Source organism: Condylura cristata, unplaced genomic scaffold, assembly GCF_000260355.1.
Source record: "Condylura cristata isolate star-nosed mole 26May11 unplaced genomic scaffold, ConCri1.0 scaffold00033, whole genome shotgun sequence".
In the NCBI taxonomy this organism is placed as follows: domain Eukaryota; kingdom Metazoa; phylum Chordata; class Mammalia; order Eulipotyphla; family Talpidae; genus Condylura; species Condylura cristata.
Window position 1 is genome coordinate 8,613,867 of NW_004567134.1, and position 27,701 is coordinate 8,641,567.

The following is a 27,701-nucleotide window of genomic DNA, read 5'->3' on the forward strand; positions in this document are numbered from 1 at the left end:
AATTGGTAATTAAGCTTGTAAAGTTAAACCTAACTCTTGACACGTTATATTGTCCACCCACTGAATTTACTGTGAGAGTAATTTTCTTATGGTTCGGAATTTAAAATGTCCTAATTAAGTTAGAAAAGATGTTAAAGCCGTTATTATGTGCTATTTTTATTTCTGATAAATGTGTGTGGTAGTAAAATCAGATTTCTGGTATTAAGGGTGGTTATTTTTGTGGGGTGAGTAGCATTAATTATTGCACAGCAATCTGGGAAAACATAAGTGACTAGAATGAGAAGCAGGAGCCGTGGCCATAGAATAACCAGGGACGTCCTCAGGGCGGTCACCAAGACTGTGTGCTGAAGGCCGAGGGAGGCTGAGTGCATGCCCCAGACCCTCCGATGGAAATGAGAAAAACACATCCAGGCAGTGCTGAATTAATGTCTCTAAACACGAGGTCCAGCGTAACATGGCAGCAAATTGAAGCTTCAAAGGTTTTATAAAGTACCAGACTTTATTTGTAGGAATACCTCCAGCTGCGGAGAAATGTCACTACCTCCCTATTCAAACCTTGTAGAAAACAACTTTAAATTCTGCTTTCCAACTCTCCAACAGGGGCATGAGATGGGGAGCAGGTCAAATGTGAGTGGTCCATCCCACCCCCCACAGGAATGGGCAGCGATATAAGTTGCTCACCCTGACCTGGGTCGCCTTCTGCCCAGTGCCAGCAGCAAAACTGCCTCAAAAAACAAACAAGCAAAACCCGAAATACACAGGGCTTCCTATAAACTGGTTATTTCGATAGCATCACCAGAGGGCAGACTCCCTCCAGACCATCCCACGCCCCCAAAGAACACAGGTCCTCAGACACAGGAACTCATCCCCAAATTCACAAACAAAGCTAAGTGCCACCACTGACAAATTTATACAAGTATCTCAGGGAACTGTAATCTTTCCGACTCACCTCCAAGTTGGGCTTGCCACAGTGCCCAATTTTTAAAAGCAGAAGCGTGTCCTGCTCTGAGCTATACTGGGATGGGTGGTGATAACCCATCATGGACAAAATTGGCTCTTTTTTAAAGTAAGTCGGAGAATGACGTCGAGAACATCAAGAGCTTCCACAATAAAATTCTACTGGCACTGCAACTTACAGGCTTTCTATCCCCTGCCCCACATGTGGATAGCACCCGGACGGGACCAGACATTACGTGACTGACACTGCTGAGGAACCTGACAAAGGAAAACACTTCTCAGTCCAAGCAGCTCCTCAGAGCTAACACCACAGACCGAGGGCCAGAGAGAGGCAGCTCGTCTGGGCCAGAGGCAGGAGGCAGCCAGAGGCCTCCCACACACCAGGGGAGGAGAGGGGCGAGTGCCTCAGTGGCTGCGCAGTTCAAGTTGTAGGTCAGATAACCTTCATTTTTGTGACGCTGAAAGCATTTGGGGATCACAAGCTGCATACAGACACACACGTTACCCTACGCTGAGAACCAATTTGGTTCTCTGTTTCCTTGATCATCATTCTTCTGTTCATAAAGGATTTCCAGAAGCGAGGACAACTGCATCCACAAAGCTGGAAGAAGAGACACCATTCGGTGAACACTACTGAAATAATCACAAACTTTAAATGGCCAAGAGACTCTGGTGCCGTGAAATTTTTGTTTGTAAGGCCTATTGACTACTGGTAGTGTTTGGTGCACGTTTAAATAGTAAGAAAAATTTCTGGAATGCTTCAGTTGCTAGAAGCTTCTCTGCACGAGGGGCAAGTCTTACAGACAGACCCACCCTTCTTTTCTCTGAGCAGTGACTAGCTTCACATACGTTCTTCAGACATCCAAACACAAGAGGCCTAAGAAGAATGTTACCGACCTCACAATACTAGTCAAAGAAACAGCACAGCTTGGCTCATTTCCTCTCCACCATCACAGCATAATCCCATGAACTGCTCTCCTGAAAGTCATCGCCTCACCTTCTAGTTCCTCCCTGAAAACATCCAGGTCCTTTTCCAGGTGAGGCTTCAGGAAGACTGTCCAGGAATCCAGAATAGACAGGAAAACTACCTGTGGCAGGATGCATGAGCCAAGTTATTTTCTCCCTGTCCTGCTACCCTGGGGCTTTCCACCTATTCAAATAGCAATTTGCAGGCCTGGGTCTGAAGAGCAGCTGGCTTCAAACAATGCAGACACTTCTCAGTTTTAGAAGCTGAGTTAGATTTTTTATTTGTGTTCCCACCAAAACAACACACTTGGAAACTGGCATTTGTCAAGGAGCAACAATTTCCTAAGTTAGTTTACCGTAACAAGAAACAACCCATAGGTCCCAGAGCTTCAACCTATAGGCCAGAGCAGGTTTGGAGGGAAAGCGCAGTGGAGGAAGAAGTCACCCCTGAAGTCCTGAGTGTCTGCAGGTAGAGCTCGACCTTCCCCGGCATGCACCAAACTGGGGGAGTGGGTGGAGGGGTGGGGAGTTCCAGAAAGTCGCTCTTTACTAAGGACACAGAAAGAAGACCTCTGCAGCCCTTCACCTCCAGGCAAACAGAGGCCACTTCATAGAGGCCCAAAGGGAAGGAGAGCAAGTGTAAGAGACTGAGCATTTTGCCCAAAGAGCTGAGTACTGACAGTCCAGCTTGGATCATGTAAATTCACGCCATGGATCAAGTTGACCGCACTGCAACGTGATTAGGAGCAGCAAGCGTCTCCCTGAGACACAGAAACTACATTTTCTTCTCCATTTGAGTTGTGTGACATCTTGAAACCCTGCCACACAGGCACGAGGCAATGAGACCAACTAGAACAAAGGCACAGAAATGGAAAGACAGCGAGCGGGCAGACCCCTCTGCTCAGTTCAAGTCCAGCGACCGATTCAAAGCCATTTAAAAGCTAATGGAGGAAAAGTGTCCACTAAGTAAACCAGCGTAAGGAAGCGACACAGCCTCACAATCCCGAAGAGCGGCAACTGATCTTAAGGACTGACGTGTCATTTAAAAACGCAGCCCCGGATTTATAAGTATATACAGTTATTTTTTTTAAATCTAAAAAGATTTCATTAAAAAAAATGTAGGGGGGTCTTGAAAAGAAGAACTAAGCAAACAACTTCAGGAGGTACCTCGAGCCATTGCAGAAGTGTCAAATACGTTATGAGAATATGTCAAAAAGGAGCTTTGAAGGACTGATGCAAGAGCAAAATCTAACATTCAGTGTGGAATTGACAGTAGCATAGGCAGTAGCTCCTCTGTTTTTGCTCGGGAAGAAAAAGATGCACTTTTTGAGCTTTCATGGTCTTAGGTCTATCAAAAATGCGGTAGTGTTCTTTGTTATGAAGTATAAGCTTCAGAGAAAGTTCCCTAACTTCTCTTGAGCTTTAGGTTTCAGATATATTTTATACAAGTATTTTTGATGAGAGTCGTCTGAAAAATAAGCAGTCTTGCTCTGCGTTCTTTAAAAAGCAACAAAAAGATTTTAAATAGACATTAAACAGTGGAGACCCTACCTAACAGTGCCACAACCACCACACCCCCCAGCAGCCAAGGTAGTTCTGCTTCACGAAAAATCTACTTAAAAATGGGGTGAGGCCAGCAGCAGATGCCCTGTTCTCACAAATCACCAAATATGGTTTGGACAGCACCCAAGTGATGGTTTCCTAGCTTTCTTAGAAATCTTACACCAGACCGTCAGTACGTCACCCGACACAGGGCTGGTCCAGGACAACATCCGACCACACTGGACTCCACTAGGGTTTTCACCTCTATCCTCTCAGAGTCTGAGGCTCAGTATGGAAGCTGACTGTCAAAAACTGCTAAATGAGAAAACACCTTTCAAGGGAATCATTGGTCCCCAAAATGCTCCTCTTTCCTCAACTGTCCCCTGCACTGTGTGTGTGTGTGTGTGTGTGTGTGTGTGCGCGCGCAAGAATGTGTTCCTCAGTGGTTTCTGTGGACAGAAACAGTCACCAAGGGCTCTTGGAAGATCCCCTGTGTGTGACTGGCCGCCCACCTGTGGGTGTGAGGAGACGTGCGGACCATGTTCACGCTCCAGTTTCAAGGCGTTTCTTCCCTCATCGGTCTGGCAGCTGGGACTGCACCTGAGCAGCTCAGCTGGCAAGTGTGATGGAAGGAAACACCTCTGGGAGATATTGGCTGGGCCTTCACCATCAGCAAATAAACCAACAGCCTCGTGGATTCTACAGGAACAAAAGTTGGGAAAGCTGATCCAATTAAAAGACACTTTAGGCCCTCCCTGGTGGCGCGGTGGGTTAAAGCACAGCACTGAGAAGCTAAAGCCACTTCCCTTCCGCATGAGTTCGATCCCCGCCTGCCCCGGAGGTGACCACATGGCGTGGCAGACCTCTCCTGACCCGCCCACTGCTCCCCTCAGCAGTGTACTTCGTAGACCTGCCTGTTCTGCTCCCCACTCTGTCTCTGGTGAATCCTCTCACCCTCCGCATCTCTGGCCTGTACCCCAGTTCTGTACGAATAAATAAATAAATCTTAAAAAAAAAAAAGACACTTTAAATGTCAAGTGCCCCAGGGAGATGGGGCACAATAGAACCCTCATTATGGATCGTGCCTCACCGGGTGCACAGGGGTAGACTGCACTCACCCCGGAGCATGATGGAGCTTTCACCGGATGGAGCAGTGGCAAGAAAAATCACGTCAGCCTCCCACAGAGCCTCCTGGCAGGGCAGGCCGACTGTCCACACGTCTGCGGAAAAGCCTCCGTCTGGCATTTTTATTTAAAGAACGTTGTTTTATCTGGGAGTATTTAAAGTGAGGTGTTAAAAGCATCTATTCCGGTAACTTATATAAAAATATTCATAGAGGGGAAACACACCCTCCTTGACAAAGCATCTTGATCCTCCCTTTTAACTCGAGGAAAGCACAGCTCTCTGCCCCCAGGAAGTGGGCTTCCCAGAGCAGACTTAATTAAATTTGAAGGCAATTAAAACCAAGAGTTGCGTGAAGTCGCAAAAGATGGAAACAAATTACTGTCAAATAGGAAGTGGAGAGGAAGGAGAAAGGCAATGATAAGACTCAACTGGGGTGCTGGGCTCTCGGCGCCCCCAGCCGAGGCTGTGACCCACCACACAGACTGGTCTCTTCACTTTGTTTTCTTGTCCCCTTGACATCTCCTACATCTTCGTCTCAACTTAACTACCACGGCGGGACCGTACTCCATACTACAGTAAAGCTGTAACAAAATCAATGAAAAACACTTTTTTTTAAAAAGGTGATTGCGAATGAAAAGGACAGTTAACATGAAGTCGAGCTTCTTCACAACGCTGAAGTGTGCTGCCGTGGGGCAGGGCTGTTCAGCAGGCTCTGGACCTCGTTCATCTTCCTTGGCTGACACTTGTTGCCCCAGGATCAGTAAATCCCCACTTCTGCCCCGGCTCCCCCGGTCCCTCGTAACTACCATGCTAGGCTTTGATTTTATGAATCAGATGCCTGTATAAGTGGAATCATGGAGTACTTGGCTTTTCTGTGTCTGGCTTATTTCACTTAGAAGAAGGTCCTCAAGTCCCGTAAAAACAAGCCTTTAAAGAAAACTTCTTTGTTAAAATTAAAACAACTTATAACATAAAATATTTACATTTCTAACATTCTCTCTCCTAGAAGGACAATGTTGACTCTTGGGTCTCTCTGTGTTAGTACAGATCTCAGAAAAAAAATGTTTAAAATTCAAGTGTAAAATAGATGGTGAATCTAATAATAAACAGCAGTTGGAGAGTGGATCGGTTCATCATCATTTAAGGGATGATAAAATTCACTTATAGCTTAAAAAGATAATAAATTCTATCAGTTCTACTGAAGGGGGAGGACTGACGGTAAGATCCAGTGGTAAGAGCACTGTGTATTATCCTGAGTATCCAGGATCCACTAAAACCGCTTAAACTCAGCACAAGAGCCAAATCTAATATTTGCCATGGAATTTGATGGAAACACAGGAAGTAATTTCTCTGTTCTTGCATGCGAAGAAATCCTTATTTTCTTCCAGCAGCCATTAATTCCACAAGAGAACAAGCTCAGTCTTGATATCTAATTGCAAACAACGGATGCATTCAAGTTCATTTATATAGATATTAAGTAAAATATAAAAACTCTGTATTTTCTGAATAATATGAAAGATACGTCTGGATATTTATAATCACATTTCTTTGAGTGGACTTTGAGCTACAGTCTTTCTAAATTTAAACTCACCAAATCTGTCTTTCAATATATGCCAAAGTACGCAAAAGGATTTCTTTTCAACCTTTGTGGGGAGCAGCAATCAGAAACAAATTACCTCTAACTTCAAAAGCTCCACACCAACAACTTTCAATTTCCATTATTGAAAACACTGGGCTTCGTCAGTAACTTCATTCACCCACACAGCACACATGGCCACAGCTCCTGGCCTGCGGTGTGGGTAAAACACTGAGCAGAGACCCCAGGGGCTCCAATACGTGTCCCTTGGCTTCCACTTTCTCACCTGGGAGATACAGGTATTGACAGGTGGTCTCTGAGTTCTTTGACTCCAACTCTTTTACAGTTTGTATGCCTGGGATTTCACATGAATCTTTATTGCTCAAAAATGTGCAAGAGCTCCCAGGATCCAGGCTTGGATTTCTCAGAACAGGTAGGGCCCATTTCTGAGCGTGTTTTCCCCTGGGAGCCGAGTTCGCAGCTGTTCTTTCTCATCTTCACCTGTTGAAATCTGACTCATTCTCCGAGGCCAGTGTGTGCTGGCAGGCTTCTCAATTCCTCAACCATTTTCTCCCAGAACATCCAAAGTGTTTGCTTCTATATTTTTAGCTACCCGCCTGTCTGTCTACGTATCTGGACACAGTCCATGTATTCTATTAAAATTTTCTTCTTCAAGGAAGAAAGCGCCTGTCCACAGCTGCCTCACTGCCCTAGCAGAGGGGTCCTCTGGCCTCGTCGGGCTGCCGGTGGGCTCCCAGCTCCCCTCCCCAGCGCTCCTCTAGGCCACGTGACCCTGGCTTTCCTCCTTCCTGTGGGCGGGGGCCAGCCTGCAGCTTCCCTGCAGTGCAAATGTCCCATCCTCCCCGCACTGATGTTCCCATGAGGTCAAAGTGGGAAACCGCAGCAAGGAGGCAGCGTTTGCTCCAGTGTGGGGCCACTGCACAGGGCCTAGGGAAAAGCCCAGAAACCACCTTTTTAAAGTCAGGAATCGATAAGCTGCCCGAAGCATCACATTCTGTTGACTTGTACTTCCAGATATCATTAACTAGGGGACTTGGATCAATATGGCCAAGAAGGAAGATCAGGTTCTGGAGAACTTATGCAACAGTCCTCCTGGGGCCGCTGGTCTGTGCAGCGGCGTGCTCGCCTTCTCAGGCTCCTGAGAACTCACTGTGCCAGCAGACGAAAGGCCCTGAGAAGTCCTGCGGTAAGACGTCTGATGAATTGTCTTCTGACCAGTATTTCCTCAAATTACTTCACCGGGAACCCTTTTCTCCCATGTGACATTTACCGACATCCTAAGACACCAAGGTTCCTCCGAACGCGGGGTGGGAAATGCTGACTGATGTTTCGTCTTCCCCAGTGTTGCATTAACCCCCATCAAGTGCAGCTTTCGCAGCAATTTATACAACAGCCCCAAGGGTTTCTGTGACAGCTCACAACGCCAGACCTGTTTGTCCTGACCACACAGGCCACAGAGAGACCTTGTGTCTATGGTCTCAGCCCCACTGGTGAGGGGGAGGTGGCAGGCGAGGCCCCCAGCCCTGGGCACCTGCACAGTGAGAGTGCACAGGCTGTTGGGGAGACCCACACCCCCGCTAAATCCCAACAGGCTGGGGAGGGGTTCATACCCACAGGCAGGACTAAGCTCGAGCTCACACAACCATCGCATGTACCTGTAAAGGTGCTGTGACCCTCAGATGTCTCCTTCAGCGCTACGACGGATCCTGAATACAGTAAACGCCGCTGTGTTAGGCCAGCTACCCCGCAAGTGCAAAGGGGAGCCATTCCAGGCGCCCCCGCAGCCCTCACTACTGTCAGGCTGACCAGCAGCCATAATGTCTTGGTGCCGCTGCTGGAAGGGACGAGGCCCAAGGAAGGCCACGGGAGGGGAACACCTGCCCTTTCTGGGACTTAGAAGTTATTTTTTTTTTAAAGTGAAATTTCTCATCTTTACCAGCTTGAAAAGTGAAAACAAAATAAAAATAGGGAAGCAATGGTTGGCTGCAGGGGAAGGAAAGAATGCTCTCAACTCTCCATGTGTGGAAAATGCAGAATCCTTTAAAACCAACCTGGATAGAGTTCTTGAAAAAGCTAACTGCTGGCCCTCCCTGGTGGCATAACGGGTTAGGACACAGCACTGCAAGCTGGCCGTGACCGCTTCAGTGCCAGTTCAGTCTCCGGTCCCAGAGGTGACCCACATGGCGCAGCAGACCTCTCCTGACCCACCCGCTGCTCCCCTTAGCAGCGTACTTCGTCGATCTGCCTGTTCTGCTCCCCACTCTGGTGAAGCCTCTCCCTGGTGAAGCCTCTCCCTGGCCCTGCACCTCTGGCCTGTACCCCAGTTCTGCATGCATGGATAAATACATCTTGAAAGAAAGAAAGTAAAAGCTCACTGCTATTCAGTCCATCCAACTGAAGCAAGTGTGTCAGCCCCACTTTCTAAAACCACCACCACGAGGTCGGGGGAGGGGTCTTTCCAACACAGGTAAGTGAAGCATGAGCTAGGACCGCACACCCTGGCCAGTGTTCCTGGACTTTTCTGGGTACCGTAAGGAACATGGGGTAACTCAGTCTCCTTCTCCTCCTGCCACCAGCTTCCGCGGCCACCACCTTAGGCTTTGTTTTCCTCCCAGGTCTCATCACCCACGTGTGACACCGCGTGCAAGAATGTGCTTGGGAGTGCGGGAGGACACCCGGGCCGGTACGGGGAGATCAGGGGTCACAAGGGATGTCAGGGGAGCTCACAGAGACCAGCAGGCTTGCTCATTGCCCCCTGCCTGCTGGTCTGCCTGTGTCCCCTGTTCAGCAGTAGAGGCATGTAAGGTGTGCCTGAGGCTCCAAGATCTCTTCCCGCACCAACAGGGAACCTGCCTGGCCTGGGACAGTTGCACAACAGGTACCGTCTCGAGACCCCTTCCTCACCAGGGTCAAGAGCACGAAGAACCACTCACCGTGTCGTAAGTCGTCACGATCTTCTTAAGAACCTCGGGCACGATTCCCTGCAGCTCCATGGTGGGGTACTGCTCACTGAGGTTCAGGACCACCAGTGGTGTGCTGTCAGGTCCCAGAAAGCGGGGAGACACAGCCAGCATGCACTGCATGAGGTTGGCCACAGAGGAGAGGCCACACAGCTCCTTGAAGGACACCACTGCATTCTGTTAAATGGAAAGAGAGGGGCCCTCTGCAGTTAACGGGGGGTTTGCACTTCTCGTGGCTATTACACTTGATCATCCTTCTACTGCCCAGCACAACAGTTACTAGCCATATAACAAGAGCGTTGGCTAGAGCTTATTTTAGCCTGGGAAAAAGGGCTATTTTCTAAAGTAAACATAGTTATAGACATTTGTAAACCTGATTTATCAAAAGCACAGAAAATGCAAATAAGTTAAATTCTTCTGAAGGGCCAAGACTCCTTTCGGGTCAAGGTTCAGAGCAGCGCTCATGTGGATATGCAGTTGAGCAAACAGAAAAATGGCTCTGCCTTCCATGCTCTGCGTTAAAATGACTATCAAGTAGGCCGGCCTCCAGAAAGGAGGGGCTCATCTGTGAGTGGAAGCCGCCAGTCTCGCTTACCTGCTTTCACCCGCTGGTTCCAAATCTAACGGCACTCTGGAGGACCCTGCTGTCTGGCGGTGGGCTCTGCCCAGCAGGCGACTGACCGCAGTTACCCATGACCTGCCGTGGTTGCCATGGTTACCCACCACCTGCTCTGTGTCTCGCCCAGGATCTCAAGGCTCCTCATCCTCCTCCTCCTCCTCCTCCTCTATCTTGCTAATCACCAGAGGCATGCCATGAACATTCCCATTTAAGGAAAGCTCTGGATCCCCAAGTGCCCTGAGCTGGCATTCTCTGAGCCGTCGGCTGCAGTGGCCCTGTTCTCCACACAGGAGCACACGTCATGCTCTCAGAAGCTTTGTCTGTGGATTCGGACATGGGGCCTGCGTGATTTCTCTCTGTTTGCAGTCACACAGCTAGTCAGCGTGGGAATCGGGGTTTCACCAGAATCTGCTACTGTTGAGGGCGCTGCCAAACAGGAATCTAGCATGTTACTCTGGGCCCACCTGGGCTGGGCACAGCTGTCCTCCAGGGGTTGAGGTATCAAGTCCCCTGAGTTCCCCGCCTTCTACTGTCCAAGACCCAGGCTCTCAAATGAGCAGCATTTCAGTTTTAAGTATAAACATTTTCTTGTCATTAAAGTTGCTTTGAACATGGGCATCAAACCATAGATAGCTTTATTCAAAGTCACTTGGACACTGACAGCTTACAACATGAAGTCATCAGTGGAGTATCTAAAGTGGATTCCCCAGTCCCCAGCTACTCTCCCACCTCCCTGTTTAGTCCCCCCCTCTCCCCCCCAGCATGCACTGGTACCTGCAGTGCCCCAATCTGCTGATGCACCTGCTCTAGGCTCCTCTTTGGGGCAATCCAAGTGCAAGCCCCTCCTCCCGAGGGACAGGCAATGCTGCAAGACCACTGCTGCCCCCTCTGGCCCAGAGGGCCCATGAGAGGCAGGCAGACGCTCCCTGCACTCAGCACACCACCCCTCCGCGCTGGTTCTGTGGGGTTCAGCGCAGTCTCCAAGCTCTGGAAAAGATGATGCTGATGCTCTGGTCGCTCCTCCAGGGGACTGTGTCTCACACACCACAGCAGCCTCCCAGCAGGGCAGACTGCTTGCTCAGGATTTACCGTGCCACCCCTTCCCTCAGAAACAGGCCCTCACATTTCTGCTATGCTCTGCGAGAAAGAAATCAAATCTCGCTTTTATGAAGACCGTATCCATAGGCCAGGTGGACAGGTAAAGTAGGCTGACCTTTCGGAGTCGGATTCCACCCGGGGGTGGGTCCTACACCACCGTCGCGGCGGGGGCCGGCTGCCCTGCTGCCCAGCTCTGGCGCACTGGCCGCCACGGGCAGACGGCTGGACTGGCAAACGATCGTTAATTACACACATGATTCCTAACTGAGTGCTTTTAGTCATTACGGAGTTCAGAGGTAATTATTATCATTGACTCCTAATAAACACACCACACGTCTTTTACTTAAACAATTAAGTAGCTGTCCTCTAAAATCAAGGACTCGATATGCAAAGCGCCGGCTCATTTAAGCGGACACTACTTCCCGGCACTGCTGGCGCCCACGGGAAGAACCGTGCGTGTCGCTCGGGCCGCGGCGTGTGCGGCAGCCGACTGGCAGTCAGAGATCCCCGAGCGTCCCACGTGCGGCAGACCACTGAAGCGTCGTGATGAGGCTGTGCAGACAGCAACAAGACTACAGTCTCCTAACACGTTCGATGCTTTCAACATCGACTCGTCTGGGAAACGCACATGATTAAAAAAGGCGGCGAGCTGTAAACACTCTAATAACCAAATGGGATTTGCCAACGATTTAAAGTCAAGTGCACCGCTGAGGAATCCATCGCGCGGCCACACACGCGCCTGCACTCACGAGCACCGCGCGCGCGAGGGGCCGCCCGCGGAGCCGACACCCACCAGCGCCTACCTGCATGTTCTCTCGCAGGTCGGTGGCGTCCCGGATGGGGGGCTGGGCGTTCTTGAACACCTCGTCCACGGTTTTAATCCACAGCGTTCTCAAAGACGCATACTCCCTGGATTTCTTCCCTTTTCTCACCGAGAGGCCCCTTTTATGGGGCTTCCCTCCCCCTCTTCGGTTAGTGATGGCCACGTGGACGAACAGAGACGCGTGGGCGAGGACCTCCCCGGTCAGCGACTGCAGGGGCACGTGGCGGTAGCCGGTCTGTAAACACTCAAAGGGGATGGTGTACTGGCCGATGAATTCGTCCCCGATGTAGTCGTCGTCCAGCACCACGAAGCGCACCATGGCCAGCTCCGGCAGGTTGATCTGGAACTCGAAGCTCTCGTCGAAGATGGGCGCGTCTCCGTTCTGGTGCACCGTCTTCGTCCTCTGCTCCGCACAGTCGGCGGGGATGCCGTGGATTTCAACGTAGACATAGGGGTCCACCACGTCGCCTTTGGCACCGGATCCTTTGGGTTTGGGGAAGTTCTGCCCGCTGATGATCTTAATGTGCAGGAGCTGCGGGGAGACGCCGGGGACCGAGTCCTTGGTGTTGGCGCTGAAGAAGGAGACCTCCTCCCTCATGATGGCTGGCCGCAGGACGTAGCCGCAGTTGCCGTTCTGCTTGAACCAGCCGACATTCAGGTCCATCATCAGTCCCGGCGTCTGGAAGTTCATGGCTACGATCTGACAACCACATTTCCAAAAATCTTGGGGGTTCATGTTGCTGGAATCAATTCTCATGGGACTCGGGAAGACCCTGGCCAGAAAGCGTTTGTTGTAATTGACAAAGTCCCCTGGGTTTTCGTTGGCATACTTGCTGGCCAGCACTTCGTTAAAGGAGCAGACCTCCCAGTACTTCTGCACCTGAAACGACACCTGGAACTCCTTGAACTGGACCGACTTGCAGATGCTGACCAGCTCGGACAGTTCCTTGCAGAGCTGGAACCGCTTCACGGGCACGTTGTTGGCTTGCTCCACGGTCTCCTTCCCCACCCTCTGGGACATCTCCGCGCCCTCGTCTTCGTCCGTCACGTCCCCTTCGACCCCAGAACAGCTGGAGGACAGCTTCTTGGCTTTGATGAGGATCTTCCCTTTCAGGACATCTGGGGAGGGCAGGTAGGACTCCTCCACGTTGGGAGATGTGGTGTACAGCTTGTCTCCCAGAATCTTCTTCATGTGTTGGACCATGGCCTTCTGTTGCTTAATAGAACAGTGGTTTTCTAGACACAAGATGAGAGGGTACTCGGAGGCAAAGAAGGCGTACTTGTTGATGATGTCAATGACGCTGCGGAACACAATCTGGGAGGTCATCGTGTGGCCTGTGTAGATCACGGGCTCGTTGTCCGGCCCGTCCCAGACATCTAACTCCACGCTCCGGCAGCCCATCTTAAGAGCCCGGATGTACCCTGTGATATCAGAGGGTCCTCGGAACTGGTCCTCTATTAAGTACGTGTTATGAGATGAGTTTATAAAGTAATGAGACAAGGGCTGCTTCATGTCCTGACAGACCTTCTTATGTTCCGGGTCAAACAGGTAGCAGTCGGGAGACATCAGGTAATTCGTGAAGCCGTCGATGGAGAGCCAGCCCTTCTCGTGGCCCTCTTTGGACGGCTCGTATTTGTGAATGATTTCAAGGCTTATTTCCTCATTGATATGCGCCACCCCTTGCTCTGCCTCCAGGAACATCATAAGGTCCTTGGTGTCAAGGAATTCTTTATTGCTGGAAAACTGAACTAAAAGGAAATAAATTTCAGGCCTAGTACAAAGCTCATGGAAAACCTCCACGAACTCTTCCTTTGTGACTTCAGCGCCACCTTTGTCCTTGGATTTGTGCAATTCTTTGAACTTAAGCTCAATTTTGCTAATTTTTAAACCAGGATTGAGGTTTCTGATACACTGCACAGCGTTGCACAGAGTGATATGTCCCAGGTTATCTACATCAATTTCACCAAACATCTGTGACACCCAAGAAGTCCTCATGTTGTCTTGGCTACTTTCTAACATGTCAAGTGTGTGTTTTCCATAAGAAATGAGGTACCGCAGTCCCGTTACCCAGATGTTCGCCACATCAGCCGAGAGGGCGACCAGATCGAGGGACTCGTAATTCTCCCCATAGATGACGGAGAAGGCACAGTCTTCGGAGATCTGGTCAGAGATGCCGTTGCTGCGGAATATGTCTGTGTTCTTCCCCGTTCTCACTTCCTTGATGGACTTGATGTCAATCTTGGCTTTCTCAGAATCCTTCTTCGACGGTTCCCACCTCAGACTCTGCATGTCAGCGTCCAGTAAAAAATACCTATGGTAAATTCTAGAGTTGGAGCGAACCTTTCTGAGTTCTGAGCCCTCAACCATGGAGTTGATACAGTCGCTTGCGCTGCTGATCTTCTTCTCCGTCGGCATGCTGCTGAAGGAGACGGTCTTCTTCCGTTCTCTTTTCTGTTTGGTGCCATCCTGGGTAGGAAAGTAAAAAAAGTGCATTAGAATAAGAGGAAAGTTATTATTGCATATAATAGGTGAAGTCTTGATATATCAGAGTAGGAATAAGGATTTAATTTCCTTTGGGAATTCCTAGTCTGTGTCCTATGATCAGTGATGCTCATTCACTTCTAAAGCTTGTCAGTGGCTTAGACTTTCCAGGCTAACATAAACAGGTAGGAAATCATTTCAATCCATGAATGTCAAGAAAAAACAACTTCAGTAACACACAGTAAAACCTTGTACAGAGCACTGGCTACATAATTTGCAATGCTCAAGGGAATGAAAATGCGGAGTTCCTTGTTCAAAAATTAAGACTTTCAAGAAGACAATGAGAGGCGCAGCATCATGGCAAGGACAAGGTCCTCCTGAGCACGGGGCCTGCACAGCTGCCCTCAGGGGTCGAGCCCTGCCTGTACAGACACCCCCCACACCAGTGCTTCTCAAGGCACAGGCCACTTGCCTCAGAATCACCTGGGCTGTCTGTCTGCAGGCTCCCAGGCTGGTAGAACAGGCGTATAGGGAGTGGTGCCCAGGAACTGCATTTAGGCAAAGCTATAGGTTATGGGAATGTAGTAAAGTGTGAAAAAAATCACTTACTGACCACTTGGGATTTATTAGGCTCTGTGCTATTTCTGGAAACCATTATCTACCAAATGACCAGACAGCTAAGTACAAACCACTGACATAGGTTAAATGAGTAGATAAGTCTCAAGTTAGAGGAGTCATTATCCAAAACACCCCTGATAAGCCCTCCCTGATGGTGCAGGGGTTAAAGTCTCAACACTATCAAGATGTCTCCAGCCACTGCAGCAGGACTTTGATCCCTGGCCACGGAGCTGACCCACATGGCACAACAGACCTCTCCTGTCTCACCCACTGCTCCCCTCAAGAGTGCATTGCAGTCACTCTGCCTGTTCTGTTCCCCATGCTGTCTCTGGTAAATCCTCTCACCTCCACACCTCTGGCCTAAAACCCCAGTTCTTACGTGCATAAATAAAGTAAATCTTTTAAAAAAAAATACCTCAGGTAGATACAATTTTACTGCTGCATTGTATGATATCTGGGTAAGGGCTCAAGATTATATTCAGAGACACATTTATTATTATTGATTAGTGCTAGAGAACAATGTTGCCTAATGCCAATATTCCAGAACACTCCAGGACAATACTACCATCTGCAAACCTTCAGTCAGTGTTTACTTAGTCTAAAGAAGTCTTCTGCACCAATAATTTATTGTGCACCAATAACTCACTTTCCCACATAATAAAATACATGCCCACCTTAGGCGCCAGACTATCTCGGCTTAAGTGCTTTCTTTCCCTGTACAGATGCCTTTATTATTATTAAAAACAAAACAAAATAACTTTAAAGACCTCATGACATCTTTTACAATTTTAACCTAAAACATGACATCTTTTGGGAGGGCTAAAAAAATGTGACACATTCTCACAAAGTTATTATATTCATAAATAAAGGAGACGGTGGGGTGGGTTGTACGGCTTTCATGGCAATAAGGAAAAGGACGTGCAAAATGTTACACAAAAGTCATTCTGATTTTCTTGCTCTAGAGAGAATCTATTTTGAATAAAACCTTCCTATTTCAAAAAGTGATTATGCTATTCTCTGCCTGAAATTGAAAACCACTTTTACTTTTTGACTACCTATACCTCCCAAAGCAATTTGCAGAAGGTAATTAAACTTAAACTTTAAATCATGTGGGCATCATTTCCCTCAAAGTTTCAAAGTGAACCACAGAGCTTTTGTGATCTGAGTGCTAAGACAGAACATAAAAGCCACAGGCGGGGATGTCTTTAAATTGCATCCTCAGAACAATGAAATGCAAAAGAACAGAAGAATGGTAGCAATTGGTATCCAGAAGCAATATCTTTTATAGCTGTTCCAAATCCATAGTGCAAGGATTGTGCTCTATCTACTCAAGTGAGTTGGCACGAAACTAAATGTGTAATCAGCCACATGCAAGGGTGTGAGACAAATGATAAATTTCCTGTTTTTCAGGACAAAGGCTGTCTTTTCCTTTGAAAGAGGCACAAGTTACCTTTATTAAAGACAACGTACTAAGTAAGCAAAGGAATTTTCTAATTCTGATAATGTGTCTCAAAGATGCCACTAGTAAGAAGTCACAAAGATAAATGGTGGTGTTTGTCCATTAAAAATATATTCAGCAGTTTCCCAACATTGTAGTCTTTTATTCTGTCATTTTAATACATTGATTAGTATTCTACCACCAGTTTCTAATTTACTACAACCCATTAGCTTCCAATTCAAAGGTTTCTTTGCTATTGAGAGGGAAAAATCTGAAGTGCGAGGCAGGTTAATAACAGACACACTCACACACGCATGTGGGTGGGGCAGGCAGCCGCTTCCACGCCGTGGTACGTGGAGCTTTTAAATCCCTGCTTTGCTTTTCACAAGCCAGTTCAGGCCTCTATCGTGCCTTCCACTCGCTGGCTGCAAACAGCAACAGCACAGACACCCATGCACGGTTACTGGCACCACAGAAGACAGTTCCCACCGCTTCTTTCCACTCAGCTGTAAATCCAGAACTACCCTGGCCACAGTGCATGGTGGGCCGAATGGGAAGATCCGTTCCTCCCTCCCTGCTGTGAGGACAACGGAGGAGTCACTTGCTCAGAGGCCACAGGGGAGAACAAGCGGCACCTGTACTCATTGCTGGGGGGGCAGAATCCCAGGCTGCCGGAGCTCACAGGCCGATGTGAAGGGAGCAGCTCCCCACACCAAGGGGGGAGGCAGAGGAGGCGGAAGCACACGTGTGGGAGCAAAGAAGTGAGGGTCAAGAGCAGGAGATCGGGGCTGCCAATTTGCCAATGCCACCATCTCTACCTGATTCCTACTCGATTCTCCAGGTTTTGCTTTTTAGCCAGAAACCAGGTCAGCTAAAGCAGCCGGTCAGGAGCACAGTTGGGATCTATTATCTATGCAGTTTCAATGTCAATGTAAAAATAGATTAAATGTAACAATGAAAAGTGATCGAACTATAGATGCTGTAACTATTTTTTTTTTTAAGCTAAAAGAAAACTAGATGCATTTGACTTATATGCACTGATCACTTGACAGCCGAGACATAAACAGCACAGGTATTTACCAATATGAAGATGCCTCAAAATACCTTTAAGTAATATAAATGCTATTTCAGGGCTGTCTGTTATATTGTTACCTACAGCTGCCCATGGGCTAACAGGCAGTGGGTTAACAACCAGAGGACAAATGCATTCACATATTTTTAACATCAGCCCTTGTTAGTATCAAGAGAAGGAATACAGAACAAGTACCCGGTATGAAAGGAAACCTGCTTCCCCAGGATCTCCATCTCAACCCCGACATTCTGAATTCCAGCTTTAGAGAACCATGAAATTCGGACTGGGAAAGAAATTTAAAGGTTCATTTATACATTAACCAACACTTACTTACAGAATAATAATTCTGTAACAGGAATAATTTTGTAAGTAATGCAGAGCACTTCCGGAGACCAGGCAAACTTCTCCTTACCATAGCAAATTCAGGAAGAGCAAAAATGGTCACAGGATTCATATTTAACATTAGAAATGGAAATAGCCATACTGAGTGCTATGGAAAAACATACATATCCCTAACAACACTGCCTACCTAATTTAAGGGCCAGTAGAAGTACCAGCTGGGATATTTCAGCAGTGGCAATTTCATAAATGAGCAGGGCGATCCCATAAATTCTCATCCTGAAATGAAGTAACAAGTAAATGGGCCTCATTTCCTCTGCTGGCGACACAGTGCTTGGCAGGGGTCCGACTCACCTTCTGGTTCTGGGGCACAGGAGCCCTGCCCGGAGTCTGTGGGGTCAGGGCGCAGACCTAGCTCAGCAGCACCCTCTGGGCCCCATTCCCTCTAGCTTGTATTTCAAAATCAATTTGTTTTCATATTCTGTTTGATTTTTCAGGAAACATCATGAAAAATGATGAATCAATATCCAGATTTGATACATGGACTACACGGTGAAGGCGCCTGGGCTGTGATGCCGGCGTTGTGGGGAGCAGCGGGGAGGGGGGGTGGAAAGGGACCCAGCAGTGAGTGGCTTCCCCTCTGGCTTACTCTCAGCCCAGTTACTCTCAACACATAAATAGCACCAAAAGAAGGGTATGTAGAATTTTTATGCTGATCAAAGCGAGCCTAGGATTACATGGAGTTGAGAAACACTAGGATAAAGAAATCTCTGTCCTTAAGAAAGCAAAACAGCAGCGCCCACCCGCTACCTGAAACAACTGGAGGCCCACTGCAAGGGAAGCCAGGTCCACCTGGCGCCAGCTCAGTAACAGCAGCTCTGCACTGGACGAGTCGGCCAGGCAGGGTTACCCTGCAAGGTTTTTTTGCCGCGTTCAGACCTTGCTGAGTTCTCTAAGTAAAAAGGGAGGAGGATCTGAAGGAGGAAAAGATCGTCCTGAAGGTCCTCTTAAAAAATAAGATGAACTGAGAAAGAATAAAATAACTTGAAGAAAAACCGAGCTGGTCAAAAGCCACCTGCCACTCACATAGAGGCCTGCGAAGGCTATGGCTCCTCCACACTGGCCAGATGCTTGCGAGGTCAAGTCTGGCAAGGAGTTATGAAGACACAGTGTTAGGGGAAAGGATGTCCTGAAGGAACTCTGCAGTTTTGTGGACTCCACCCCCTACTCCAGTAAACTATAACTCCCAGCAATACCGCGGAGAGAACTGCGAGGACCCAAGGGCACAGCTAAACAGGCATTCTGGGACTTTTGGAAAAAGAGGAAACCACATGAGATGCTCTCGCTTCTCTCTCTGGACTGCAGGGCTCTCTCCGGACTGTGTGGCTGGTTGCTTGGCTCTCGAGCTATCAGTGTGTTACTGGAGTTCCACGTCAGCGGAGCTGGTAGGATGTTCTAGTTAACTTGTATCTCTCTCTCTTTCCCTAGGTTGTTCCTTTTCCTTTCCCCTTTGTAAATAAACCCATTATTGCCCCTTTTTGTGTCTACCTGCAGTACAATTAAATTTTAAGCGTGTGGATGAGGACCCACAGACAGGCCGCCCAGTTCACATCGGGGTGCCCGGTAACAATTGGTCTGCTAGTGGCTCAGGAACCTGCAGGTGGCTTAAAAGTCAGGAACTGAAGGCCGGCAGTGTTCCGCTGATGCCCGGGAAGGCAGAAAGCCAGAAGAGAACTTTTCTCTTACTTGAAAGAGAAATAGCCAGAAATCACAGCTTTTTTGATTGGAAAACTGTGATCATAAGGCAACCACGGGAACTGGACCCCAGAAAGTGACCAGCTCCTTGAGGAGAGAGTAGAGACAAGACACGGAAACGGCCTTGTGTTTGGGTCAAGTACAGGTGAATCAGTCTAGAGTAACTGGGAGCCCAGACACAGGGAGAGCTTGTACCATTCGTTAAGTCTGCCTTGTGGGTTCTCCTGAGAAAGGCTGGGGACAGAACAGGGCAGGGAGCCCCCATCAGAGTCGGCTGGTTCCCACGGGGGGTCAACATGTAACTGCCCCCACCCCTCCTGTTATATGAAGCAAGAGCCTTACGTCACTGGGGGTGGGGCAGCACACCCTCTTCCTCCTAGGGACACTGGGAAGGAGCATGAGTCATCTGCATCTCCAGCCAAGCGAAGAGCCCTTTCCCAAGGCTAGAAGGGCCTCCTGATTAAAGCAGAGCTGTGTGACCACCAGGAGAGGCAGAAAAAGGAAGGCGGGTTGTCTTGGGGCTCAGACTGAACCTATACCAGGGGGCTAAGGGTTCACTCTGACTCTGCCAGAAGCCAAGCGCCCGGGAAAGCAGTCTACTATGGGGGAGGGGCAAGAGGTAGGAAGACCCTCACCCACACTGGCCTTCACCGGTGGACCCTGAGGGGAGAGCAGAACAGTAAGTGGGCCCTCCAGGGCCCTGGCCCCAGCTAGACACCAGGCCACGGCCGTAGAGGACCATGAAGCCTGAGCCATGGCGAAGGTGAGGAGGGTGCCAGACAACAGGTTCAGCCCCATTAGTGACTGGACAGACTCATGCCGCCAGCACTAGTGACGGATGAGAGGAGGCAGGACTTCTGAGCATAAATATCATCAAACTCAAACTGTTAAATATCTCTTCTCCAACATTTAGTGCAGGTGGAAGAGATGCAGGTGCCTAAGGGGAAAGTCCATTCTTGAACGATAAAGTCATCCACAGTCACACTCAGAGGCGCCCTGGGAGTGGAGCTCTGAGACAGGAACTTTACAAACTGCCATGCATCTGTGAAAGAATCACCTGGACAGTATTCACAACTGTATGGGATATATCCACACAAAGACACATTGTAAAGAACAATCCGATGAAATGTTACCTAAAACCCCAACATGTCAGAGGTGATGATTTCCTTTAATAGGCTTCTAAGCAGATTTACCACATGCTTACTCAAGGAGAGAATCAATGAACTGGAAAACAGGCGATACAAAAAAATACAAAATCGTGACTCCGAGAGCTGTTGACCAACATGAAAATAGAGCCCCAGCAGGAAACAAGAGCATGGTTTGCGCTTAGAAAAAGTAAGAGTGTCCTAAAGGCACCACAGGGATGGAAGGAGAGAATGAGAATGAAGACGGCAAAAGAAATCTTTCAACAAATAATGTGCCGGGACGCTCTAAAAATCACAATCAAGAAACTCAAGCAGGATCACTCACATACACATCCCATGGACAGCAGAAACTGCAGAGAAACAAGTACACAAGAAAAGGCTTAAGCAGCTAGGATTTTGAAAAAGCAAGCTGACATGCAGGGGTCGCAGGTAAGAATCACAGTGGTGGCTTACAGGTCATCCCTATTTGTAACCACAGATTCTCTACTCAGCCCAGTTTGCAAGCAAATGTAATTGATACACAATACTCTTATAGAAACGTTGTGTCTTCTAAAGAGCGATATCGCCTTCATTTTCCCTGTCTCCCAAAGACAAGAGTATCCATGAGCTAGCTCTGAGGGATCACAGGAAGGTTTCAGATGGGATTAGATGGGATTCTGAGAGGGATCTACAATCCACCCCTCCTCCTCTACACAAAGCTTAAATTCATGGTTTATTAACACAAGCTACAGAAAACAAAGAAAAAGACGATCATTTCCTCAGATAGGATGTGGGCCATAAATGCTAATGGCAAAGAACAAATATTTTATAGGGTTGTAAAGGAAATTTTAAGATTACCCAAGTGAGAAATGCCAAACAGAGACAGGAAAGGGAAAGGAAAGCACATGCTTTCTGGATATAGGTGATAGAATTTAAATAATAAAAACAGCAAAATCAATTATAGAAAGAGCTCTTATTGGTAACTGCACAACGGTTTTCTTTACACAAAGGCAGAAGGAAATAATCCAATCATTTCTAAACTTTCTGGCTTAGGGGTCACCCACTGAAATATGTGGTCCACAGAATGTAAGTTAGCCTTACCTGGTTTCTACAGTTACCCTACCTGTCAAATAAGAGGCCAAAATAATACCTAAACCCTCCCCCCCATGCTCTATATTACTCGTAGTATCTCTTCATAGGGCTGTTATAATGATAAAATGAGTTTGTCTTTGGAAAGTGGTCTAAATGATGCCTGAAATAATATACACCCTGCACTAGACTCTGCTCAATAAATACAGTGTGGGCTGAGAAGGCTTCCTTATGAGAGAAAAATAAAACGAACCACCATCATAAAAGTAATTTCAATACTCTGATGGGGGGGAGGGGGAGTGTTGAAAGTCATTCTTATCCCAAAAGAAAAAGAATGAACAACACTTTCTTTGGGACTTACTTAACTATTTACTGCCACTGCAGGAGTTTTGGGTGTAACCTGCAAGATGGGATGCCCAAAATACACTGGAGAAATATCAAAGTCAACTGTATGCCCTCTCAAAACAAAGCTTCAGAAAGTTGCACCTCCCCACATCTATGGCCACAAATTAGTAAACCATTTCTTAGCCTTTTGTTAATTTTAAACCCTGCCCATTTGGCTAAAGTTACAATTTAACTCACATATAAGAAACCATATATGAAAAGAAAAAAAAAAAGGCAGCAATAATCCCATTAAGATGCCCTTAAAAAAATTAATGATGTTGCTCAAAGCATAGATCGAGGTCTTCAGGTGTTTCCGCTTCCTCCTCCCAGGTTGCTTCCTCTAGTGTTCCTGACAGCTCCTTACAAAGAAAACAAATTCCATTTCCTGGAAAATGAAGCTTTCAAGGTCAGGCTAAAGCTCATTCCTTTAGGGGTCACACCTGCTTTAAAACAACAGGCACTTTCATCACAAAATCTGAGGATTATAATGAAGGAGATACTTTTATGACAACACTGGTAAAAGACTTGCACTACTACTGAAATACGTATTCTAAGTAAATTTACAAAACCATAATGTACATCTGTATCCAATGTAAACTTGCAATAAAATTCACAGGCTTTCTCCAGTAATGAAAAAGTTAATGGTGAGCACTGAGCTCCTATAAAGGACACGAGAGATACTTTACATTCCAGTGAAAATATTGATGCTAATGAATTTTAATTTATGATCTATAATAATGGCACTTAAGTGGCCCACTTTGGTGTGAAAACAGCCGGCATTTCTCAACTGTGTATATGGTAATTTCTTATTTAGCACATCGTAAAGCAGGCTGACTTCCTTTACTAGGAAGTTATGTCAAGATGTGGTTACAAAACTATTATTGTTAATAACTGGTAAATTGTACTGAATTTTAAAAGAGATGCAAGTCAAATCATGGAATGTGAGTGCCTAATTGTAAATGCCAATTCTAAGAGTAACATCTCAATTACAATTCCTCTCCCCAAACTGGACTCTGTTCTTCACTATTTCAAGACAGATGATGAGGAAGAAATTATTTTCTTCATTTTTTATCCTTAAGTGTGGCTTTGCTGTGGTTTGAGGGGAAAGTCAGGGCCATCTAGGAGAGCCAGGAGTTGGAGGGAAAGCTTCCACAGAAACCCTGCTGCCCTGAGGCACATCCAGCACAGCAAAACAATAGTAGCAGTTTCAGTCAGGAATGTTCCTATTGCCCCAGATATTTTAAAATTAAATTGTAAGGAAAACTCCTTCCCTGACAATTTATTATGCAAGCATGGAATCATTTTCTTCAGGGGGCCTTCCTTTAGTCCAATGGTTTGCATAGGAAATTAGTGTAACTATAGGGGGAACAATTAAATCAGGAAGAGAAAAAACAAAACAATGAATCATATAAAAGGGAAACTCAGTCTTCTACAAAATAGTCTTTTAAGTTCCAAGCCATTCATGAGTCTCCAGGAGTCCAGCCCTAAATGTTGTCTCTTCCCCAGGCTCATATAGTATTTAAAGTCTCTACCCTGTAATTTACACAATTATAGTATATCCTATACTCTAATTCTTTTATGTGGGTTAAACTTATCTCCTCAAGTAGAAAGTGAACTTTTTAAGGGAATGAACTAAGTCTTATTTCTAGAGCCCCTGGCTAAACTAATGCCAGCAGTCAGGACAGGGATCCCTTGGAGGAATCCAACAAAAGGTTATTACATTCATAAGTATTTATGTACCGACCCTACAGTGCAAATAGTAACAAAACTAAAGGGAGAGACAAACAGCAGGGTGCAATAATGCAAGGTTGACCACCCCCTCCATCAGTTGCTAGGTCATCCACACAGAAAAATCAGTGTGAAACCCTGGCAACAACAGATGACCAGATGAACTTAGCAGGCGCAGAGAGAAAAATTCCATACGAAACCCACATTCTTCTCACAAGAACACCTGGAACATTTTCCAGGGTAGATCATCTACTATGTCACAAAACAAGTCTAAATAAATTTAAGCAGATTCAAACTGTATCGAGCATGAGCTTGGCCCATGATAGTATGAGATTAACTCAGAGAAAAAAAAATTGGAAAATTTAGATATATGGATATTAGACAATATGCAGCCAAAGAACTAGTGGGTCAAAGAAAAAATGCAAAGAAAAAATTAGCTTTAAAATAAATAAAAGAAGCTAGGCATACATATGTAGATATGTGCATGTGTAATTGTAAGAAAGGTCACAGTAGTAAATAAACCTAAAAAAAAAAAGGAAAATCTCAAACAATATAATTTTATAACTCAAGAAACTAAGCCGAAAGTTAGAAGAGATCAGAGCAGACATATATGAAATAGAGATTAAAAATAGAACAGATCAATGAAATTGAGAGAAGAGCTTTCTCTTTGAAAAGATAAACAAAATGGGCACACCTTTACTTAAACTTAGCATGAAAAAAGAGACAGATGGTTCAAACAAATCAGAAATGAGAGAGGAGATGCTTCAGCAGGTACTGAGAAGTGCCGGTGTTAATTCTTTCATGTCTGCTAGAACTCACCACCAGTGTAAATGAGCTACTTACGAGATTTCCCTCATTGGGAGGTTTTCAGAACAATTTTAAAAGCACTTACTTTATTAACAAAGCGCTCTTCACATACTGACCACAAACGCTTATTATCCAACAAGCCACTAAAGTTTGTTTGTACACTTGTAGGCTGGAAAGCACGAGCTCTAACATTTCCTACCAGGCCTACCAACTTGGCAAGCTCCGCTCTAACAGTAAGCCTGGCGCTCAGTGCTTTGGGCCAGGGGACTCTGAAGACCCCTGCACCACCCTGCTGTCTTCAGTCAGAGAAATCTCCCCAATCTTCTCCATGTCTCCAAGTCTCCGCCTCACAGTGATGGGCCCTGGTCGGACGGGTGGTTCATGCCTCCCCTTTCTGCATTTCACCCAGACAAGTCTCTGAGAGTTCCCTCAAACACCCCCAACTCCGAGTAAGTGAGTCTTTCCTGCCCTGCTGGCACCACTCTGCCTTCCAGAGAGAGGAATAACAGAATGCAAAGACCGTGAGGCACAAGGAAGCTAGAGTGCTCCAGAGTTCATATGAGCATGGTTCAAGTGTAGTGAGCTGCTGAGACTGGAAGGAAATGAAGCTGCAGACTCAAGCACTGGTCTAACCCTGCAGAACCTGAGAGAAGGCATTTGGATTTGAGGTTGGAGAAACGCCTTGAAGGAGGATGCTTTGGCCCGATTTACCCGTTTAAGACATCACCCCGTTGAGAGTGGATCCGAATGGCTAAGAGCGGGGATAGAGAGACAGCACCCCAAACCGAGGATGACGGCAGCCAGGGCCGAGGCTGACGACAGAGGTGGAGAGAGGGGAGAGGTCAGGGCTCACAGTGCTTGCAGATGGACAAGTGGCAGCGTCTGAGCAAAGGGAAGGCTCTAACGTAACTTGTTTTTGGCCTGACTAAATGGTGCACAAAGGTGCTGCTTATTTAGATGAGAAAGATTAAGGAATAGTTTTCTGGTGAAAAATCAGAATGAAATGCGTGCATTGATGAGGCATGCTGAGGCTATATAAAGGTGTTATCACCTAAGCTTAAAAGGGTGTATTTAATTACACTGTATCTTATTTCACTGAAGTGGCCCAGGAATAAAAAACAAGGACCAATTCTGAGTCTACTTGCAAACTAATCACCAGAAGCCCTTACTGAGCAGGTAACTGACCTTATTCCAAGAATCGGTGGGCTAAAGACCCAAGCAGCACTTTTGAAGAGGGATTGGACTCCAGAGCATTTTAAAGCCTACCCTTCTGCCCATTATGCAACCGGCCCTGACTTGCTAAGTTCCAGGCTTCTGAGAAAGGAGTCAGGCAGAGAGCACACTGGGGGCTGAAGCGGAACCCCAGGCAGAAGGCCCGCAGCCCCGGCAGCCCCCACCACTCTCAGCTGCTGGGGACTACCTTCCCCGTGTTTCAGAGTTCTCAAAAATTCCGTCCCTCGCCTTGAAAGTGACCTTCTTCATAAACAATGTGTCAAGGCCTTGCTGAGTTTTAAGCACTGGAAAATCAGATATGGCCAAGGTTAAAGCACAGGCGTGTTACCCTCCTTCCTGCGGGGGTGCTGTCCGGACACCGCCAACTTGCAGGGGACACCCTGTCCAGTGTGACAGTCCCCTGGACCCCGCTCTACCAGTTTGTAAGGTTGGCTTGGCCTTTCCCTTGGGCCAGCGGCAGGTACCTCAGGCTGTTTCTTACTTTGTGGGTTGGGCCTTGAGCCAGTTCCCCAGCTTGTCTGGCTAGAATTGGGTCCTTGCCCAGACGGAGCTCCCCTCTGGTCTGCATGGACGTCACTGGGTACACAACGCAACCATCAGCTTTGCCGCATGGGGTCCCGATCCCTCATAACTCGGCGAAATGGCACTCTGCACACACCCTCCATTGCGGCGAGGCAGATTCCCATTCAAAACACAAACGCATGACGTCATTACTGACGTGTCACCATTAGCAACCCAGGATTCTACCCTACATCACCTCAAGGTGCGCCGTCCCCCTTGAGAAATGTGTATAACATTGCTGAGCTGAGTCTGTGGCCGGTGGTCTTTATGAAATGCATCTAAGATTAGATTAGTGAGAAGTGTGTACTTTTAATCTGCTTTGATGTATCTCCCTTCCTTCCCCGTCCCAAACATGATATAAAATTGACTTGGGTTTACTGGAAATTATAGTGGCCACACTCCCTGGGCTCCGGGATGAGCTCCTGCTGGATGATCTCTGGGAGGTTTTACCAATGGGCCTCCTGGGTTTCCACCACCTGTAACAATTGCCTAGATGACATTCTCAAGGAAAATACTGTTTTCTGGTTGGACCCGACGTTGAATCAGCGCTACAAGTTCCAGCTGCTAAGTGCAAAGCCAGGTCCGAGGCTGGTGTGGCACAGCCCCTCACTGCCCTGGGCAGCCACTCTGGCCACCAGCGATGCATTTTCCTTCTAGAAGCCAGGTTACTGGCTCTGTGGCCTTGCAAAGGTCAAAAAATCTTTTGAAACCTCAGCTGCTAATTTTATAAAATGAGGAAAGTAATTACTTGCCCTTAATTTCTCAAAGGGCTTGGTAAGGCATGGTTGAGATAATAAACGTGCGAGAGCACGGTGGATGAGGGCTTAGCTGAGACTTTCACATCGCGAGTCCTTAAATCTTATTTACCAGGGTAGCTGGATGGTGAAAAAGGAGATCACCTGACGTTAACACCCAAATTAATCTCAAGGGATTCAAATGGTTAGAAATCACATAAAGCTGCCATCTAAGAGTTTGCTTTGAGCTGAGCTGATGGACGCTTTGTTCTCTCCTAACAGAAAAGGGAAGTGGGGAGCCGTGGGGGGGGGCCTTCCACCACCTGACCAGCAGGGCACGGGGCTGACCTCGGTGCCCTCACTTCCTGGCCTGCTGCTTTGGAAACATGGACTGTGGTAACAGTGCCTGCCTCCCCGGTGGCTGCGTGCTCACTCAGAAGTACCGGCAAAAGTTCCTGATGCATAGCTGATGCCATGGATCTCATCACCACTGCCGTCAGCATCACCGTCTCCTCTCAGAGCATTCTGGAGAGTCTGAGGGCACTTTCTCCTCTGCCTCTGTCATCCCCTGCAGGTGGCCTCTGATATGCTCCTGACAACCTTGGGTACTTCCCACAGTCATCTGCTTTCCCTCACCCCTCCCCTTTCCT

The 27,701-nt window shown here is 47.4% G+C and overlaps 1 protein-coding gene across 2 annotated transcripts in view; it reads right to left on the reverse strand.

Annotated features, from left to right (window-relative positions):
• PLCL2 (phospholipase C-like 2) overlaps window positions 1–27,701 on the reverse strand; it is a 139,398-nt gene that overhangs the window by 42,243 nt on the left and 69,454 nt on the right. For both annotated transcript variants that reach the window (XM_004692292.2, XM_012732064.1), the window contains exons 2-3: window positions 11,668–14,154; window positions 9,121–9,324 (exon numbers count right to left, since the gene is read on the reverse strand). In XM_004692292.2, coding sequence (XP_004692349.1) covers window positions 9,121–9,324; window positions 11,668–14,103 — 2,640 coding nt within the window. In that variant the 5' untranslated portion in view covers window positions 14,104–14,154. The remainder of the gene's footprint in view (window positions 1–9,120; window positions 9,325–11,667; window positions 14,155–27,701) is intronic.